The following is a 19,352-nucleotide window of genomic DNA, read 5'->3' as shown; positions in this document are numbered from 1 at the left end:
GACGGCCGGGAACTTGGGAACTTCTTGAACGTGACCGAGCCGTGGTGACTTTTCGAAGTTCTACCGTCCGAGTCCGGCACTGCAGTGACCCGGCCCCCCCGGGAGTGACTAGGCCCGCCTCGGGACTAGGCCCCCGCAATAAGAGGGACAGAAGTATAAGACTAGGAGAGGAGGAGGAGTAGGCCCGCAGCCGGCAGTAAAACTTTGAACGACCCTGACATGGCGGGAGAGTATGGAAGATGAAGGAAGCGAGCGAAGAGGGAAAGAAGAAGAGATTGAGAGCAGAGGCGAGGAGCAGCCTGAGAGAGCAGAGGCACTAGGAGCAGAAGAGAGCAGAGAGGAGCAGCAGAGAGCAGTAGAGTGAGGGAGAGGTCGAGAGTCCAAGGTAGACTCGTCAGGAGAAAAGGTATGATGGATGGAGGCAGGGAGAGCGGAAACAACAGGGAGGTTAAGAGGTACAGATCAATGGGGAGGGCCTGGAGGCAGAAAAGAAGGAGGGAATAGTGAAGGGGACATGATACTGAGGGAGGGAGGGAGGGAGGGAGGGAGCTCCGAGAAAGTGGAATCTATTTGTCAAGTAAACGGAATTCGAATCATGATCTAGATAAGAGGCGAATCATAGGGGTTTCTTGTGTGCGATCATGAGTGGAGGATAAGTGTTGAGGATCAGAATGATTTTCTACAACTGACTGCAGGAGCAGCAAACATGTCTGAATTTCAATTTGTGCATATATGTATGTGGAAGAAGGTGATAAGCTCGTAGGGTGCGATGAAGATGATGGGAACGTTTGAGAGGAGTGAACTTCAGGGTTGACATCACAGTCTGTGTGCTTGATGAGCCGCTTCTGACGTCTAATGTTTGAAGGATGATCAGCGCGAAAGGCAAGAAGGATCCCGAGTGCGTTAAGGTGGTTGTAAGATGCAGGCCGATGTCGAGGCGAGAGGTAGAGGACACCAGACAGCAGATCGTGTCGATCAACATCGACACTGGTGAGGTTTCAGTCAGGAATCCCGAGTCAGACATCAAAGAAGCCCCGAAACCCTTCACGTTCGATCAGGTGTTCGACTCCAACTGTGAGCAAGAGCATGTGTTTCAAACCACCGCTCAGCCCATCGTCGACTCGGTCCTGCAAGGATACAATGGGACCGTCTTCGCCTACGGGCAGACCGGGACGGGAAAGACGCACACGATGGAAGGGTTGTGGGACCCGCCGGAGCAGCGAGGAATCATCCCACGATCGTTCGCTCGGATCTTCTCGGAGATCGATGATACTCATGATCAGAACTTCCTCGTGCGCGCATCATTCCTGGAGATCTACAACGAGGAGGTGCGAGACCTGCTGGCGAAGGATCCCAAGAACAAGCTCGACCTCAAGGAAGACAACGACAGGGGCGTGTACGTGAAGGACTTGACGTCGTACGTGGTGAAGGGAGCGACAGAGATGGAGAATGTGCTGCTGGCGGGGAAGAAGAACAGAAGTGTGGGAGCGACGCTGATGAACCAAGACTCCTCTCGCTCTCACTCCATCTTCACCATTGTTATTGAAAGCTCAGCTGAAGGCTCGGATGGGTCCCGGCACATCCGAGCTGGGAAGTTAAACTTGGTGGACTTGGCAGGAAGTGAGCGACAGAGCAAGACGGGAGCGACTGGAGACCGACTGAAGGAGGTACGTTTATCTTGCTCGGTCTTGCAGTCTCTTGACAGTCATATCAAGGCGACCAAGATCAACCTGTCACTGTCCGCTCTTGGCAACGTCATCTCAGCGCTTGTCGACTCGAAATCTCATCACATCCCATACCGCGACTCGAAGCTCACTCGCCTGCTCCAAGACTCGCTGGGGGGCAACACCAAGACCGTCATGGTGGCAAACATCGGCCCTGCGGACTACAACTACGACGAGACCATCTCGACATTGCGGTCGATGCGCGAGGCTCCTCCTGCTCGCCGTCCTGATGCTGCTGCTTCTCCTACAGGTACGCCAACAGAGCCAAGAACATCAAGAACAAGCCCAAGATCAACGAAGACCCCAAGGACACGATGCTGCGCGAGTTTCAGGTTCGACTCTCCGAGCAAGCAGGGGGCAGCGAGGGATGACGCACGCTTGCAGGAAGAGATCGCAAGACTCAAGTCCATGCTTGAGTCGCAACAGAACGACCCGGAAGTCCGAGGAGTGCAGGGGGTGCTGGATGAGTCGGAGGAGGGAGCTAGAGGCCTGACCCTGCCCCTCAGTTCACTGGACAGGAGATGGTGAAGCAGATGTCGAACAAGCAGCTGGAAAACATCCATCACGAGCTCGAGGAGCAGAAACTTGCTCTGCAAGCGGTTCGCGAGCCACGAGAGAAGTCAAGGAGAAATGAAACGTTAGATGATGTCAGGCCGAAGATATTCGCGAAGAGGAAAGAGACAGAGCGGAAGAAGAGATCCGCAAGAAGGTCCGTCCCTACCGACATGTCCGTCTCGTCCCTCTGACTCTCCATGGCAGGAGCAAGCTCTGGCGAAGGAGCGACATGCGCGAGAAGTTCTGGCTGCACAGGCGAGTGTCGCATCTCGTGCTCAATTGACCTGACGTGCGAGAAGCTCCAAGCGATGCAAGAGAAGGTGGTGGTTGGGTCTGCCAACGCCGAGGAAGCTAGACGACGAGAGGAGGAGCTGGCGAGAGCTCAGATGGAACTGGAAAGGAGGCGAGAGGAGCAGCAGCGGTTGAGCGAGCAGCTGCGAGAGCAGGTTGGAGGTGGAGGGAGCAGCTGGTGGTGGGTAAAGGTTGAGACAGGAAGAAGAGACGTTGGCGATGGAGGAGAAGTACGCCTCGATCCAAGAGGAGGTGCAGGCGAAAACCAAGAAGCTCAAGAAGATCTGGACGAGATACGAACAGGTGGGCCCGAGCTGAGGCTGTGCTGGGCTAACTGCTGGACAGGCGAGGGCAGAAGCCGAAGACTTGCGACGAGAAAATCAGATAGAAAGAGAAGACCTGCTGCAAACCATCCGGGAGAGCGATCAGAGTATCAAGGTGAGGAGATGTTCGTGTGAGATCAACAGCAGCTGAGAGAGTTGGTGCCAATGCCAGCTGCTGAGCTTGATCGTTCAAAATTTCATTCCTGACGAGGAGAGGATGCGGATCGAGTCGCTCTGCGAATGGTCTCCTGACGACGATCCTGGAACCTTCTGACTTCTCCCCAGGGACGATGAGGAGAACGCATGGCAGATTCCATTCCCTGAGCTGACAGGGTCCAACGTGAAGCACACGATACGATCTCTGCAGGAGAAGAAGAAGAAGAAGAGCAAGAAGTTAGCAGAGGTCTGCATTGCCCCCTCCTCGTATCCGACGGGAAATCCTAATCAAATCGTAGGACGACGACGACTCTGCGAGCATGCAAGTCCCCAACATGCCCAACGTGTACTTCTCCTACCCTACTTCAGGCGGCTCAGCCTTGGTTGAGGTGAGCAGAGGACCCGAGGCTGCCATGACGTCTGTCTGTCAGGACGAGGTCGATCAGCCCCAGCGCCCACAGTCTCGCGCCAAGTCATCCTTGGGTCGACGTCCTTCCAGGTCTCCCCGCCCTACCTTTCCTGACCCCACACCCTTCCTGCTCCTGCTTCTACTTCCCCGACTCCTTTTGCTCTTGGTGATGTACAGCATGCAGCTCTCGCAAGTCGCATCGGCACAAGGCGGAGCAGGAGGCGGGGAACAACAACGGGGGGGAAGAGGACTTTCCTCTGGCACGAGGGATAGTAACGAGATAGCGAGGGAGTGAAGGAGCACAAGGAGTTTAATTCTTCTTAGCATCCACCGAAGCGACAAGCCGGATCCACCGCCCTGTAGCCCTGGGGGCCTGCAAATGTCGTCAGTTCAGTTGGTACGATGGCGGAAAGGCTCACCCGGAGGACCCGGAGGACCCTCCCTGCCTTGTCGTCCTGGTGTCCCGCGATCTCCGTTGCCTCCCATCTCTCCCTGAGGCCCTAGAGCAGAAAGTTGAGAAGGAACAGGAAATTGGTCGAAGAGGAGAGAGGAAGGAGGGAGAGTAGAATGAAGGGGAGGGAGGAGGGGGAAGAAAGAAGGGGTGAGCAAGGGAGAAGGATGGGCAGCAAGCATGGGGTGGGGAAGGGAGAAAGGGGGGGAGGAAGGAGGGAGAAGGGGTTTGCTGCATCCTACCTGGTGGTCCTGGAGGGCCTGGAATGCCTGGACGACCAGTAGGGCCAGGATCACCAGCATCACCTGGCCTGCTCCACGCGATAAGGGGGACGAGAGCAGCCCCGGTGACAGAGAAGAAGCCGAGAGCGATGAGATGGCACAGGATGGAGCAATGAAAGGGAGAGAGAAAGTGGAAGGGAGAGGGCGGAAGTCATGAGTAGAGAAGAGGAAGGGAGAGGGCGGTAGACTGAGAGGAGACCAACCTTCCTGGGAAGCCATCCATGCCTGGAGGACCGCGAAGACCCTCAGGGCCTTCAGGGCCAACCTACAAGAAACGTCAAGAAGGAAGAGAAGAGATGAGGTAAGAGGACCTGGCTTGCCTTCTTCTTGATCTTGTCCTTGATGTCGTCTTTGAAGTTCTCAAGCTCAGTGCTGACCCTGTCATGTTGCAGTTAGTCCCCTCCGTATGCTCCAGTCGAGCAAGAGAAGTACCTGTCCTTAGCTAGCTTGACTTCATCTTGTAACATCTTCAACTTCTCTTCAGAAACGGAAATGATTAAGCTCAACGGAAACCTGAAGATCTGCCTCCTGTTCTGAGATGGTGGATTCCTGCTTGAGAATCTGCAAGAGGCCTGAGCACCTTCACACTCTCAACTGCCATCTCACATGTTTCTGAAGCGCCTCCATGATGGCCTCGTTCTGCTGCATCTCCTGTTTCACCTGCCGGGGCCATTCAGTCGGAATTCGGCCCGTCATCCTGCCAACCTTCTCTTGAAAGTCCAAGTCCCCTGACTTCCTTTCAATCTCCCCCGCTACTGACATCAACGCCTTCGGAAACTTGACAGGAGGGCTCGACCTGTTCAACGCAGGACAATGACAGTCAGGACCAAAGAGCTCCGCGGCGATCGACTACCTGTAGCCGTTATCGTCTGGAGGTCCACGAGGAGGAGGTAGATTCAGTTTCCCTTCCATGGTGTATCGTGGATACGGATACAATCTGCACTCTCCCGTCCCTGTACGAGCGCGCAAGTGAGGGATGACAAGAGCTCGGAGATGTTGAGAGTACTTTTGTCCTTCCCATACAAGCACCTTCCATTGATCGGGTTGACATGTTGGGCCCCTACAAACCATCAAACTTGCATACCAACCACAAACTCCTCCAACCAGTCCCAGAAATCGGATACAACTTGAGCACTTCGCCCTTGGCAACCTGTACCATCATGAGCTAGGGAACGTGCAGCTCAAGTCAAAAGTGTATCGCCACCTTGAGATCCGAATTCCGGGGCATCTTGAAGGAAGTTGACTGTTCCAAGTTCCTGTACTCCTCCTCAGAGCCACCGGGCTGTCAACGAGGGCATGGCAAACCTCAACTTGCTCTCTAGCGTCCCCATCGCCCCTAGAACTTTCTTCTCTTCTACCTTCCTCCCTCTGTTAAGGACGATAGGAGTGCCGCTCTGAATTCGAACTAGTTCTCCCTTCCTGCTATCCACAAGGACGCTCGGACCTGTAGCAGGGTGAGGAAACATGCTGACAAATCAGCGCTGGGACCGATGTTAAGATCCGCCCTATCCACTAAAAAAACTAAAGAAAAGTCAACGCTTTCAGCATTGGCACGAGATTGAATTGCCCACCTGTAGCGGCCAAGGCTACAAATACAACAAGACCAATGAATCTGTGCGCGACAAGTGCAATGGTGAGAAAATGAACTTAAAACACGAGGTGGGATGTGCTCTTACCCATATCTCATCTCCTTAGCAGGACGACTGTCTACAGGAGGCCTCCGCTCCGCAGCGATCTATAAAACACAAGGATCATCCGAATGAAATGATGGTCAAATGTAGTTCATGTTGTGACCGATATGTACAAGACAATGACTTTAGACCCTTCAATGCATCTATTCCTATCATCTTCTCAAGTTTGTATTCGAGTGCGTCTGAGCATTCACTAAACATGGTATCAACACAATGACAATTAAAATGGCGGTTCGTGGTTCTGTATTACTGTTAAGAGCTCTCTTCAATGCAAAACGTCTTGCAACTTTCCTCCACTACAGCTACAACTCTTGGAAAATAATCGCACTGCTCGATCCTGAGCTAGATTTGATGAAGCCTGACTCATCCTTTCTTATTTCCTGCTCTCCTCTGATACTCAAGCCATTTACTAGATACTCTGACAACGTTCTCCCCGCTATTCTCCCTCGCAAGGTAACTCCTCATCGCACCCTCCCCATTCAATCATACTTTGTTCACCCTTCCTCTCCTATGCACCCCTTCCCTTTCTCCCTTGCCTCACGTTCCTGTTTCCTATCTGCATTGGTCACCATGTTATCTTCTCACCATTATTCTCAACTTCTCTTTCTCTGCACTCTGCTCTGCTCTCCTTTCGAGTTCTCCTCTTCCTTCTTTCCTCTTCCCTCTCGTCTCCTCCTGTCTTCCCTTCCCTTCCCTTCCCTTCCCCTTCTCCTGCTCGTCATTACCTGCGTAACTCCCTCCATGCCAGACGTCTCTTCGTCATGTGAAACATTTACTCAATATAAAAACTTACGAGCTAACCTCAGGCCGGATCAGGCCGGGCCTCAGGGCCTTGGCCGCCGCGGCGCCGCTGACAGTGAGTCAGCACTCCCGGAGTCCGAGGCTCCGAGTCACGGTGGCATTGTCCTCGTACTGATTTTTAACTTAACTTTGAGTAAAGAAGGCAACTTGGCAACTAGGCTTGGCAACTTACTATAAGTTAGTACGCCGGTAGCCCCGGCCGCCGCCGGGCCGCGGCCGGGGCCGGGCGGCCCGGCTCAGGAATGATGAACTTGAAACTTTGAACCGGGTCTACCGTACCGGGCGGCTACCTGACAGTGCCGCTGTGCAGTGCGGCCCCGGCGTCTGAGTAGCCGCTGGTTTCTTTTACTCAACTTCAAGCTTGCCAAACCGTCGTCACGGTTCCGTTACTGGTTAAGTGAAGCCGCTAGTAACTTAGTAAACTGACCCGGCGGACTTGAAACTATGCCACGCGGCCCCGGGTGACGGACTGCCGGGCCCACACCACGTGACGCCCGGTGTGCCGCAGCCGTGGCCCGGGCCGGGCCGGCTGGCGGGCCCGGGGGGCACTGAGTACGGTACGGTGACTACGGTAGCCGTACGGTGTAGTAACCGTGGTAGTAAAGCGGTTTCGGGAGTCTGTTTACAGCCCGTGCTAACTTGAAGTTCGTCCGGTCGGACCGCGCCGTCTCATGGCCTTCTCAACTAAGTTCCCCCAGTGCAAGGCAAGCCGCTTCACAAAGTCAAGCTTTGAGTAAAGGGACAGCCTCCGAAGGCTCGACTTCAAGCCGCTGAGCCTGTCCGGTCACCGTGGGCCTGGTACGGTCGGACCGTACCGAGTCACGCCCTTTACTCCCGAGTCCTGAGTCACCTTCACTGTAGCCGGGGTGCCGCGTGCATGGCACGCGGTGCCGGCCAGCCTGGCAGCCGCGGGCGGCGGCGAGCCGCCGGGCGTGGCCGCTCTCGGAGGCTCGTCGGAGGCATCCACCGGCGTGGGACGTGACCCGGTGTCGGCTGGGCTGCCTGTGCAATCGGACCGGCGTAAGTGAGAGACAACCGTGGCCTCTTTCCTGCAGGCCGCTGTCATGCCTGAGTTGGAGTAAACAGCCTTCATGCCATGACCCTGGCGTAAAAGTAGTTTTGTGAACTGTACCCTGGTACCTGTAATTCTACATATCGTTACTGAATATTGTACCGTGGTATCGGTTGTCCCCTTCTCATCATACAATTATTTGTACCTAAAAAAGATCCAACGTTGCAAAATAATTATTGGAAGGTGCAACGTTGGGTGATGAGGGGGCTCTATTAAACCCCTCCGAATCTATTGAATTTTATTGAACACTGTTCAACGCTCTAGGGGGTTAAAGCTTGAGCCCCCAAGGTGCTGATTATCTATAAGGCAGCTATATGTTTCTTGGTTCTAGACTTCTGAAAGGTCCTAGGAAATAGCAAATCGCGGAATTTTGAGAGCATTACATAAATTTATTGGTGTAGCACTCGAATCTTTTATTGCAGATATATAGCAGATCCCCAGAAATGCTCATAAACCTATGGTCACACTGCAAGATCCATGTAGTAAATAGATTGGTAACGTGATAGGTAATTTACTCCAATGCGTAACTGTATGAAGCTACCCCTCTTTTGGAGTACTTCTTGATGGGTACTTCCAGGAGGTATTCTCATCACCCCCAAATCCCCATTAAATGGACCGGTAGCTGTTTTCAACCCTCACGTATCAAAAAATCTCGGTTTCTGAATGATGACCAAGTTTTACGACACCATAAAACCATTATAAAGTAAGTTTTCTGCCTGGATAACCCTACCCTTTCCACTCTTGCGACTTCCACAAAATTTCAAATTTATCCCGTCCTAATTAGGTTAAAAGGACCGGTGGAATGGTCCACCTCTCTTACTCAGAGCGCTGACCATATTTTTTCCATTTTGGTACCCCTGTCGCCCCTTTCTTTTCATGTGATCATCCCGCCAACTTTCAGCACCCGTCCCCTTCACTCACCACCGGTCATAATCGGCTTTTACCCCAGTTGTGCCCTTGTGAGGCCCTGTACCTTAGCCTTTTCTCAAGCTGACATATGATCGTTCGACCCTTTCCCTCACCCCTGCCTCTTTCAGCAGCATTCTTTACTACACCACCATGTTGAAGTAGACCGTCCACCCCTTCTCATTCACGGGGAGGTTCTACCCACCCTGTTTTCCTCCTAACAACGACGGAACATCCGTGTAGTACCATAGTTACCACACGCAAACCAAAAAGTTTCGTTTTCAGTATCATCGAAACATACCCCACCCCATATCTTACTGTACCCTACCCTGTATTGTGTAATTTCTGAATATAGAAAGCAGTGTGGACCCCCAACACGAAATTTGACTTTGAGTATGACCCCACCCCTAATCTGAGAGCAGATCTGGAATTTGTACCCGTAGCTGCATAGTGAAAGTACCGTGATCATGACCACCCCATGAACCCCTTTCGTCATGATTGTTTTTGTTCGGCTCGGAGGACCGTACCCCACCCCATCATTTGCCTTTCACCACATTTCCTCACCCCACCCCATCCCCGATTCCACACACATCAATTGACTCCCTTACCCTTTCAAGATCCAAATCCGACCTCTCCACGCCCTCCGCCACGCTCTCTCTGCCTGTTTGCCCCTCTTTCACTCCTCTTTGTATTGTTTCCCATCCGATACCCTACTGCTATTCTACCATAATCCAATAATGTCCACCATGGTCGCTTTGCCGTCTCCCTCAAACGGGCTGGCTTCAAGACTAGTTCCTCAGAAGAGACGCAATGAACGGTCAGTTGATGGGCGAGGCAATTCCAAGAAAATTTCATCTTCAAGCAGATTCTATGCAAATGTTATAGCACAATCCTTGAAAAGCTGCTATCAGAATGAGACAGATCCAAGTCACGAGCATTTTGCAGACGCTCATAGTGCCAGGCATGTCGTAGCACACAAGATGCTTTCAGACAACAGGAAAAGATCTATAGATCCCATCCAGCGTTCTCCATCTGCACAATGTTATACTGGCCCTATCACAAGATCGCGATCGAGCGCAACTCAAGATGGGGTGAGCAGAGTAGCATCTTCTTCAATGCGTCGACAGCCAAGTTTCTCAAAGATCAGCATCGATATCCCTCACAAGATCGACACTATCTATGAGCTTTCTCCAAGCCCTGAGAATGTTGTCATGTACGAAATTCCAAAAGACAGCGCCGAATATGTGGAAGAGGTCTCGACTCCCAGTTCACGACGCCCCATTAGCAAGTCATCTGAAGCTGGGTATGCTGTACGACGAAATAGCTCTGGATCGATCGGCAAGAAGAAGGTTAGCACACCGAAATCATACAGAACTTCATCATGTTCTGGGCAAAACTACTCATGGGGTGAAACTTTCAAAGTCTCGTGGGCAGAATGCTTCGACATGATCGATTCGGGTGTCTCAGGGTCTGTGGATGCTCCCCGTGAGTTTGATATTTCCCGGACGCAAAGCTTCGGGGCAACAGCAATGAGCGAGCAATTCAATCTTATGCGCACTCACAGTTGAGATTCTTGGAAATAAACTTACGATACTTTCCTTGAAGTATATAAAAGCTCACAGTGCTCCCTTCCTGTCTGACACCGTAATCTGCTTCAGTCAAGTTGTACTAAATCTGCAGCTCAGCGGCTGATTGCACTCTCAGTCAACAACACAGGCTATTGTCTTGTTTCATTGTAGCGGTCGTTGACTCGCACTCAGATATGACTTATTGACATACACCGTGGCTTCGGAAGGCTGACCACAAACTTCTGTCCGCACCCGGTCTGCGGCAGCAACGTTTGCCAGAGTCGGACGGTCACGGTCGCTGGCTCCGACTCGTGACTGACGGTCAGTCACCCGCCGCGTCCGAGTCCGCGGCATCAAGTTGCCAACTTGCCAAGTTGATGGCATCCGAACGGTTGGACGGTTGCCCCGGCGGACCGCCGGCGTGACCGTACCGCGGCCCGGCGCCGCCGCTTGAAAGTTACCAACTGAAGCGCGGCCTCCGTTACCGCCGGTGGCAGACCGTTGCCGCACTGCCTCGGAATCACTGACCGTACCGCGGCCGGGCCGTGCAGTGCGGACGGTGCCAGCCCGGCGCCGGCAACGCCCGGCGGCGCCGCTGAGTCACAGCCTGTGCTACAGTACGGTGCGCGGTGCCGGGCCGGGCTGCGGCCGGTGCCGCGGCGCCGCGCCGCGCACGGTGACGCCGAGCCTCCCGCGCCGCCGCGGCGGGCGGCCGTGATGGACCCCCGGAGCCGCCGACTCCTGGGATGGCGTCCCGGGCCCGGAAAGCCCGCCGGGCTGTCACCGGCCCGCCAGTGCCCGGCCGGGCGGCGGGCTCCGCGGCAGTGACTGAACTGGAAACGATTGGCAAGTTGGCAAACTTCAAAGGGTCGCAGACATGCCCAAGGTTTTAGTTAATATTGAGAGTTTTTACCACTGGGATAGCGCGAACCGCGTCGGTTGAAACCTCCGTAAGCATGTCGGGTGGGTGGTTACAGTACCAGGATTGGGGATAGAAATGGGGGTGGGGGTTGGGGGATGGATAATTCACGAGGGGGGATGAGGGCTATGTTAACCATTGTAGGACATTATTGGGTCCTCTTCCTAGAGGGTCTGGTCGAGGGGGTAGTATCATAGGGTGGGTGTGGTGAAAGAGGGGTACTGGGGTGGTTTTCCTCACATAACAGCTGAGTCCCGTGGTAGGGTCTCAACTGACCTACCTTTTGGATAGGAAAACAGGGGGTCTCTGATGAATCCCTCGCAAGAAGTTATGACTATGGGGTGGGTAGTATGGAATAGGAAGGGGTACTGACATGAGAAAGGGGGTGTAGTAGTATCGGGGACTAAAATCTTCATGGTGGGGCGGGGTAGGGTGTTCTAGTTCAGAGGGTATGGGTGGGTGCGGTGCTGCTGGCAAAATGGAGTGGTGAGGAGAGCCTGCGTTTTGTAGTAAAGAGCAAGCGCGGTTCGAACAAACAATGAGGACGATCGGATTTGTGCTTGAAATGAGAAGAAACAACAATCAGAACGAGCAAGAGGAAGGGTAGTTGCGCAACAACAGTCTAGAGAGCTTCTTAAGTGGATGTTGATGACAGAAAAGCAGGGGTTGGTGGGAAGCTCCTTTTCCTTTCTCTTGAGGGCAGCATAGTCTGGATATATTAACTACCAAGTCATTCTGGACAATTTTTGTACAAGGGATAGCAGACCCACCCTGGGAACTGCGGATCAATGTCGGGCGAGCATGAACTTGTTGATTTTCTGCACGGATTTCGCTATCCATTTCAGTCAAAGAGGCTGTCAACTATCGAAAGTCTTCACAGATGCTGGTCTAAAAGATGTCTGGCTATGCGGAAGTACTTTCGCAAACTTGTGGAGCAGAGAGTAAGCTTGGACACAAAATTGATATATTACATAGAAAACATGCATCGTGGGCCGGATGCAAGTGTTTTCTTCTGTGCGCGGCCTATGCAAGCGGCGCTTAGCAGAAAAGGATTTCTCCTAATCCTGCTTGCCATCTCAAGTATGTATCTTTCGTTGACGACAGTTTGGACAAGAAAGTATTTCAACAATGGTTACACCACATATCGCCATTTCAAGTTTGCAGTACTGAGAGAGAGAGAGAACAAGTCAGTCGGGAGCCCGAACGTCAAACACTTTGGAATGATGAGAGATGGAGGAGATGTAGTCCATGACTTGAGACAGCCCGGCTTGATCGGTCAGTATCAGGTTCACAAGAACGGTACCATCAACCTCGACTACGAATTCCCAGTGCAGAGCAACGGCTTCTATTTCATAACATCTGACAACATGACAGAACGCGATCCCACATCCTTCACTGTCTCTGGATCTCACGACAGACAAGAATGGACGATCATCGGGGCTTCGCAATACCAGGTGGATCTGCTGGCAGTCAACACTGGCGACCTTGCCATCTTCAAGTTCGGCCAAGGTGACTACAACACTTCCATGGCAAGGAACTATGTGGAAAGCTTCGATCTCAGCGCTCCGAGTGTAGAGATGCTTCTCATCCTTCTCATGGCGTTGATGAGGACTCTGTCACTCGGTGTACCTGCTGTGCTGGGCTTGTTGAGGCGAGAGCACATTGGCAAGATTTGGATGCAATATGGTATCTTGATTATTGTGGTTACTCTCTGTCTCATTGCCTACATGGATCGTGATAATCGGACGAGTACGCTTCTGCTCGCCTTCTCTTCGTTCAGCGTGTTCGTTATCATCTTCTTCTTCGAGAATGAGATGTACTACTGGACGGCTTCGCTCCTCACCTTCTTCGGGTGGCTGGTGCTGGGGCTCCTGATGTCTTACCCCAATTTTGTGAAAGTCGGTTTGATAGTCTCGCTTGCAAGCTTGTTCATCCTCCTCTACAGATTTCACGTGACCTACACCAGCCTGAACCTCGTGATGCAAGACAAGGCTCGTTACGATGCCGGTTGGAAGATCGTGTTGGAGTACCTTGGGCAGGACGAGCAGCTCGACTCGCTGCGGGAAATGTCCAAGGAGATCAGCAAGAGCTGCCAGAACAAGAGTGCGCGGCAGGAGGACTCGATAAAGCGGGTTCGGACGTCGGTGTCCTACACCTCAGTAGAGTCGGAGATCGAAGTCCCTGTCGCCCCTCCTGTTTGGAGGAAGCAAGCATGGCACTCCTCGCTATTTGGCAATGCCGTGCTGTCTCTCGACCGGCTGTTTGCGCAGGCAGCAAGCATGCAGTACATCCTCCTTGCCAAGGTTCAGCGATGGGCGATGCTGTCACGAGGATACGTCTCGTTGGCTGGGAACTCGGAAAAGGACACCTTCGTGCTGTGGGAGGAGGCTTGCAAGTACCAGGATATGCTATCGTCTGTCAAGTGGGCGGACACAAAGAGCGAGACTCGAGCGATCGAGAAGGCAGTGCGATGTTACGGCGGCGACGTCTCGCGGCTTCGTGACATCTGCCGGCAGACTCTGGTCTTCGACGACATCGCAAGCGTGTGCAAGTGTCTTGACATCATCAAGAACGACGTCGACACGGAGATCGTGAGGATCACGGACAAGATGTCAGGGACAGATAGCTTCTCCGACTACTTCGGCAGGAGAGATGTCACGGTCAACGTCCGGCTGCGCACCAAGGAGGCGGTCCTGCTGGGCGTACAAGGCCACATCTCCGAAGTCCGCCTCACCCTCATGTCCATGGCGGCGCTGGAGAACACGCAGTCGCACATGCGGTACATCAAAGTTCGCAACCTCATCGGACGCTGAGAGGGAGAGAATTTTCATCATGAACGCCAAGAGCGATTTTCCAACGGAGCTTCATCCGAACAAGGATAGAGCCAGCTTCGCGACCCAGCCCACGACGATGCCGAGCACCCCGGCAACTGCAGCATCATGAAGAGAAGAAGACGATGGGAAGGGAAGAAGCAAACCTGCTGTGGCTGCGAGGCCGACAGGGAGGGTGTAGTCGACTTCCTCGAGAGGTTTCTTGTCTGGCTCGACCTGGTGGGAGGGAGAGGAGGAGGTACAAGGGATGTGTGAGACTTACAGGTAAAGAAACGTTGTAAGAGCCGCCTCACCGTATCCAGGAGCTCCTCCCACGTGCTCTTTGCCTGCGGGTCTTCGAAGTAGTTGTTGTCCGCTGTGGGAGGACGCATCCTGTTCACCCGCAGGGTCGCACGCGAGAGTCGCTTGTCGGTCAAGGAGAGGCAGCAGAGATCTGCCACGTCAGCGCGCGAGATGCCGGTAGTGAAGGGAGGAGTTTTGTCTCCCCAGGCCTCGCTGGCCAGGAAGAGCTTGTCTGTCCCCTCCCTGGCCCGAGGGACGTCTTTCAAGCCTCCTGGGCGTATGATACTGTAGTCGACTCCGCTTTCCCGCAGCAGCATCTCTCCCTTGCGGTTCCAGTAGGTAGAGAAGCTAAGGAGAAGGCTAAAGAGGATAGAGACGGGGTTCCAAGGGCTTGCTCCCACTGCTAGCCCTGTCAGCCGCACGAACTTCTTTACATTCTCGGTCTTTGACGCTTCCAACAGGTTTTTCACCCCCTGGTACTGAACGTTTGCTGGATGATTCGCGTCTTTGCGAGGATCGCTCCATAGATCAGAGATCTTGACAAATCGAGGAGGGCTGCAGCCAACAAGAGAAACGACGTACTCGCAGCCCTTCATGCACTCCTTCAGTCCTTCAAGATCACAAACGTCCCCCTGATACTAGCGTCAGGTTTTCGTCTCAGCGAGCGTCGACATGTATCAACGAGACAGGAGAGAAGAGGTTGAGAGGAAGAGATGTCAAACACCATCATCACATGCCACGTCTGACCTTGCGAACTTCTGCGCCCATGCTGGCCAGCTCGCGAGCTATGTCTGATGTTTCGTTCCTTGCGATGGCGACAACCCTGAACAAAGAGAGATAGATGAGAAAACAAGACGACAACAACGAGTATAATGTAATATGTCAAACATACTTCCAGTCTTCTTCCAGAAGTCTCTTCACAACAATACGACCAACTTTACCCGTCCCTCCAGCCACGAACACCTGTACGTAAAACCTTACCCATGGACAAGACCCCGACCACAGCCCTCACCTTGTTCGTCATGCTCAGGGAGTTCAGCCCTCGTCTTCCTCCAGCTAACTTGAGAGAAGATCCTCCTGCCAGCACCGGGGAAGGAGCGAAGGCGGGGCGCATGAAGGCGCCTCCCCAAGGTCCAGGCGCACAGGACATGGAATATAAACCTGTGGTCATCCAGCTGTTGCGGTTAACATACGCCCGACTCTGGATTGATGCAGAGGGTAGGGGGGAGAGAGGGGAGAGGAGGGGGGGGGAGGGAGGGGAGGGGAGGAGAGGTAGAGCGGGAGGAAAGATGCATGAAGAGATCATGTCTTGCGATAGTTGCGGATTACATTCCAGTGCCTTGAAGGATGGAGATATAGAGCACAGTTTATCTCCATTTCTCGGGAACTCACGATCTTCTCCATTCAGACAGCCCTGAACAAAAATGGTCTTAGAAGATTCTCACACGTGATGAGATGCTCGAACATTCTGCAGTCATCGCACTTGTCGTCGTCTTCTGCTTTCTTACAGGCACGCAGCTTCTGCAAGCATCCCCAAGGATAACTGATTCCATGTTTCAGAAGGAACGTGTGAGCAGGAAGTTGCAGATGTGATCGTGAAAGGCGATGCTACCAGGACAGCCTCAGTGGTGAGGCAAGCTACAGCCATGCGGCAAGGCTGATCAGTTGTCAGGGGCGGCCTTCTACTCTGACCATCCAGCTGATCGACAGCAAGTCTGACTAGTCGCAATGTGAAATTCTTGCTGGTCTGATCAGAAGTGACAGAGGACGGAATGTGTCTTCCTCCAAAGACATCTTGAAACGTTTGGTCGTGTCAACGGCTCCTGCCCCTCTCTCCGGGACCATTGAGGTACACTCTTGCGATGCTGAGGATGTAGAAATCTGAGATGAAGGTACGCCAGGACCGAGGAGGCGGATGGTTCGGCAAGATGCGTGCATGTTTGTCGGTTCTCAACATGTTTCTCCAGCTTTCATGTCATGATTGTGCATGAATGGGTCACCATATCTGCTCCTGAGGTGAGAGCAAGGGAGTTGATGGCCTGCCTTGACATGCCCAACAGCACGGCCTCACAAACGTGTCCGTGTTGTTGGATGGAAGACACGTCGGAGGAAGGTGCTGTTGTCCTCAACACAACATGCATGTATTCTGACATCACCTCAGTCCCTTCGTGTATGGAACTCAACACCAGTTTTGGGTGCGACCGAGAAACGGTGAGCAAGAGAACTCGAGTCAAACCCTGGTGATGTAAGGGAAAGGAACGAAGGAGAAAGAGCTGAAGGCAAATCAACGGACAGCGTCAGGTTCTGCTGTTTCGGGTCGGCTCCGTGTCTCATCGCTCGTAGGAAACTTCCTGGGGCCTTCGTTACCCTTGTGGCAACAGACGAGTTTGCACTGGGAACATTGGTAGATGATGATGATGATGATGATGATGATGATGGTGGTGGTGGTGGTGGTGGTGGTGGTGAGGAGGAGGAGGAGGAGGAGGAGGAGGAGGAGGTGGTGGTGGTGGTGGTGGTGGCGGCGGCGGCGGCGGCGGCTGCGGCGGCGGCGGTGGCGGTGGTGGAGAACAGAGAATGAGGTGAAGATAATCTTGATGATGAGTTATGGAGTTTGCAGGTCCTCGCGTACTCTTTGACGAAAGTTGGCTCAAAGTTTCCATTCATTGCCATGATAACGAGCAAGGTGACATCCAAATCATCGCATCCTCTCTCCTCTCCTCTCCTCTCTCCTCTCCTCTCCTCTCCTCTCTCCTCTCCTCTCTCCTCTCCTCTCCTCTCCTCTCCTCTCCTCTCCTCTCCTCTCCTCTCCTCTGCTTCCGTGTCCTCCTTTCCCCTCTCCTCTTCTTGCATCGCTGCTTCCCTCTGTTTCCCTCTCCCTCCCCTCTCCATCTTCGCATCATTGTTGTTCATCGCTTCTCACAGGTCTCTAAACACGTTCACTCCATGTTCCGCCATGCTGGGGTGACATCAACTGCAACTTCTCACCTCCTCACTTGTCACTCCTGCTCGTCAAGATTGTCGTCAAGGACGTTGATGCCGTCTCGAACCCGTTCGCCTCCTTCAAGCAGAAGTTGGAGGAGAAGTCATGGGAGCAGGTAGAGCGATCGTGACTCCCTCACAACTTCCTCAACTTCTCTCAGGTGTACACGAAGATGCAAGCTTGGACCCTTGTGGAGTATGAGAGGGTTGTGTTCCTTGATGCTGATCAACTGGTACTTCTTCCCCCTCCTCCTTTCCTGTTCATAGCCCCTGCTCGTTCGTTTCTCTCTCTTGTTCTTTCTCCTTCTCCTCCTTTGTTCGCTTTGTCCCTTTCATCGATTTCTTCCACCTAAATCCCCCCCCCTCCTCCTCCTCCTCCTCTTCCTCCTTCATTCTTTTCATCCTCTCTTCCTACTCGATTTCCACTCATCATAATCTTATTCGCAGTCTCTTGCTCCTCCTCTCTTCCCCCCTTCTCCATCCACCCATTCCTTCTCTCTCCCATTTTCTCCTCCTCTCTTCTTACGTTTGAATTTCCTTCAGGTCGTCCAAAACATTGACGAGCTCATGCAGTGGCCTCTCACTCAGAATTTCGCTGCCATTCCAGATGTTGCCCCTCCTATTTTCTTTAACAGGTTGGGGAGGCAGGAAGGGATGGGAGGCGGAACTCGGGCGGAAAGTGACTGGGACAGGGAGAGGAGGTCCAGTCAGGTTGTGGAGGAGCGGGAGATACAAAAGGAGGAGCAGGAAGTAAAGGAGGAGGAGGATAGGGGCAGGAGCAGGAGGAGCGTCTGACTTGATTGTAACTTGCAGCGGCTTCATGCTGCTCGAGCCAAACTTGGAGACTTTCAAAGACATGCAGGAGAAGATGCACAAACTTCCCTCTTACGACGACGGAGATCAAGGCTTTCTCAATGCGTACTTCGGACAGGTAGAAAGAAACTATGGTTGGAGAGGGGGGCAGAAGGGAAGAGCGGGAGGAGAAGGAGGAGAAGGAGGAGAAGGAGGAGCAGGAGGAGAAGGAGGAGAAGGAGAAGGAGGAGAAGGAGGAGAAGGATAAAGTGGACAGACATGCGAGGCGCTAATGATCATTGACAGAAGACAGAAAGTGAGACAGATGTGAGCAATAGGGTTAGACGAGGACGAGGACGAGGACGAGGACGAGGACGGGGACGAGGACGGGGACGGGGACGGGGACGGGGACGGGGACGGGGAGATTCTGAGTTCTGTTTCAGCGATGGGATCGTCTCCCTTACATCTACAATTTCGTCAAAAGCAAGACAGGAAATCCCGAAGCCTTTTACTGGCTCCTTGACTTCCAATGGTGGAGCATAAAGGTAAAACATCTGTGGTGCTTTTCCTCACATCTTCCCCTCCCCTCCCCTCCCCTCTCCTCTCCTCTCCTTCACTCTCCTGTCCTCCCCTCTCCTCTCCTTCACTCTCCTGTCCTGTCCTGTCCTGTCCTCTCCACTCTTCCCCTCTCCTCTCCTCTCCTCTCCTCTCTTCTCCTCTCCTGTCCTCTCCTCTCGTCCCCCAAACCCTTGAGGGGAGAGGGGCGCCCGCTTCTCCTCAACCCTTCACTTTCCTCTCCACAACTCTTGCATTTTCGTGTCTTCCCTTCACCATTTCCCCTCTCCTCTCCCCTGGAATAGCCCCATCGCTACACTCTTTCACCTTCACATCTCTTCTCGATTCCAGGAAGGGAATGGAATGTCTGTTTATATTTTCTGCTCATTTCTGCTTCCTAAGGTTTTTCACATGGTTGGGGTCAAACCTTGGCGGTGCACGCGATTCCGGTAATGGAGGGGAGCAGTGGGAGGGGGAGGAGCAGGAGCAGGAGCAGGAGCAGGAGCAGGAGCAGGAGCAGGAGCAGGAGCAGGAGCAGGAGCAGGAGCTGTGCATTACTTCTTCATTTATTCGCTTCTTTCAGGGACTGCGGAGGATTCCCTGAACGAGTCGTTCCTCGTCTATGGGCCCTCTGGTGGGATTTCTTCTTGGACATGTGCCGGTGAAGTCTCCTCTGCCTCCTTTCTTTCCACCATTCATCCCATCTTTGCCATTCGCCTCGAACCCCCTCCCCCACCCTCCCCCCTCCTCCTCCTCCTCCTCCTCC

At 53.3% G+C, this 19,352-nt stretch overlaps 6 protein-coding genes across 6 annotated transcripts; 4 read left to right on the top strand and 2 right to left on the bottom strand.

The window, feature by feature from the left end:
* Positions 1-866: 866 nt before the first annotated feature.
* On the top strand, positions 867-3,167 carry GUITHDRAFT_73421 (hypothetical protein; the record flags this gene model as incomplete). The annotated part of the gene is made up of 9 exons (XM_005830127.1): positions 867-1,667; positions 1,716-1,918; positions 1,975-2,056; positions 2,109-2,180; positions 2,210-2,455; positions 2,576-2,732; positions 2,779-2,873; positions 2,916-3,008; positions 3,066-3,167. The coding sequence occupies 9 exons, from the start codon at positions 867-869 to the stop codon at positions 3,165-3,167; spliced, it is 1,851 nt and encodes a 616-aa protein (XP_005830184.1).
* Positions 3,168-3,768: 601 nt separating this feature from the next.
* On the bottom strand, positions 3,769-5,418 carry GUITHDRAFT_110928 (hypothetical protein; the record flags this gene model as incomplete). Its single annotated transcript, XM_005830126.1, has 13 exons — positions 3,769-3,831; positions 3,878-3,958; positions 4,152-4,219; positions 4,434-4,455; positions 4,502-4,568; positions 4,623-4,657; positions 4,704-4,751; positions 4,797-4,850; positions 4,896-4,986; positions 5,044-5,143; positions 5,197-5,250; positions 5,295-5,340; positions 5,395-5,418. 13 exons carry the CDS (start codon positions 5,416-5,418, stop codon positions 3,769-3,771), a joined length of 753 nt encoding a protein of 250 aa, XP_005830183.1.
* A 3,887-nt stretch (positions 5,419-9,305) lies between these two features.
* GUITHDRAFT_153385 (hypothetical protein) lies at positions 9,306-10,258 on the top strand. Its single transcript, XM_005830125.1, has one exon. The coding sequence runs from the start codon at positions 9,407-9,409 to the stop codon at positions 10,226-10,228; it is 822 nt and encodes a 273-aa protein (XP_005830182.1). The 5' UTR covers positions 9,306-9,406; the 3' UTR covers positions 10,229-10,258.
* A 1,677-nt stretch (positions 10,259-11,935) lies between these two features.
* On the top strand, positions 11,936-13,960 carry GUITHDRAFT_110926 (hypothetical protein; the record flags this gene model as incomplete). The annotated part of the gene is made up of 1 exon (XM_005830124.1): positions 11,936-13,960. One exon carries the CDS (start codon positions 11,936-11,938, stop codon positions 13,958-13,960), a length of 2,025 nt encoding a protein of 674 aa, XP_005830181.1.
* Positions 13,961-14,011: 51 nt separating this feature from the next.
* GUITHDRAFT_140761 (hypothetical protein) lies at positions 14,012-15,374 on the bottom strand (the record flags this gene model as incomplete). The annotated part of the gene is made up of 6 exons (XM_005830123.1): positions 14,012-14,076; positions 14,125-14,194; positions 14,272-14,892; positions 15,008-15,083; positions 15,153-15,223; positions 15,273-15,374. 6 exons carry the CDS (start codon positions 15,372-15,374, stop codon positions 14,012-14,014), a joined length of 1,005 nt encoding a protein of 334 aa, XP_005830180.1.
* Positions 15,375-16,146: 772 nt separating this feature from the next.
* On the top strand, positions 16,147-18,554 carry GUITHDRAFT_110924 (hypothetical protein; the record flags this gene model as incomplete). The annotated part of the gene is made up of 13 exons (XM_005830122.1): positions 16,147-16,178; positions 16,228-16,276; positions 16,321-16,373; positions 16,422-16,471; positions 16,511-16,556; positions 16,604-16,664; positions 16,878-16,943; positions 17,183-17,221; positions 17,275-17,355; positions 17,401-17,472; positions 17,783-17,874; positions 18,053-18,186; positions 18,370-18,554. 13 exons carry the CDS (start codon positions 16,147-16,149, stop codon positions 18,552-18,554), a joined length of 960 nt encoding a protein of 319 aa, XP_005830179.1.
* Positions 18,555-19,352: the final 798 nt, after the last annotated feature.

Source organism: Guillardia theta, assembly GCF_000315625.1.
Source record: "Guillardia theta CCMP2712 unplaced genomic scaffold GUITHscaffold_48, whole genome shotgun sequence".
Classification (NCBI taxonomy): domain Eukaryota; class Cryptophyceae; order Pyrenomonadales; family Geminigeraceae; genus Guillardia; species Guillardia theta.
This window is presented reverse-complemented; position numbering and strand designations above follow the sequence as displayed.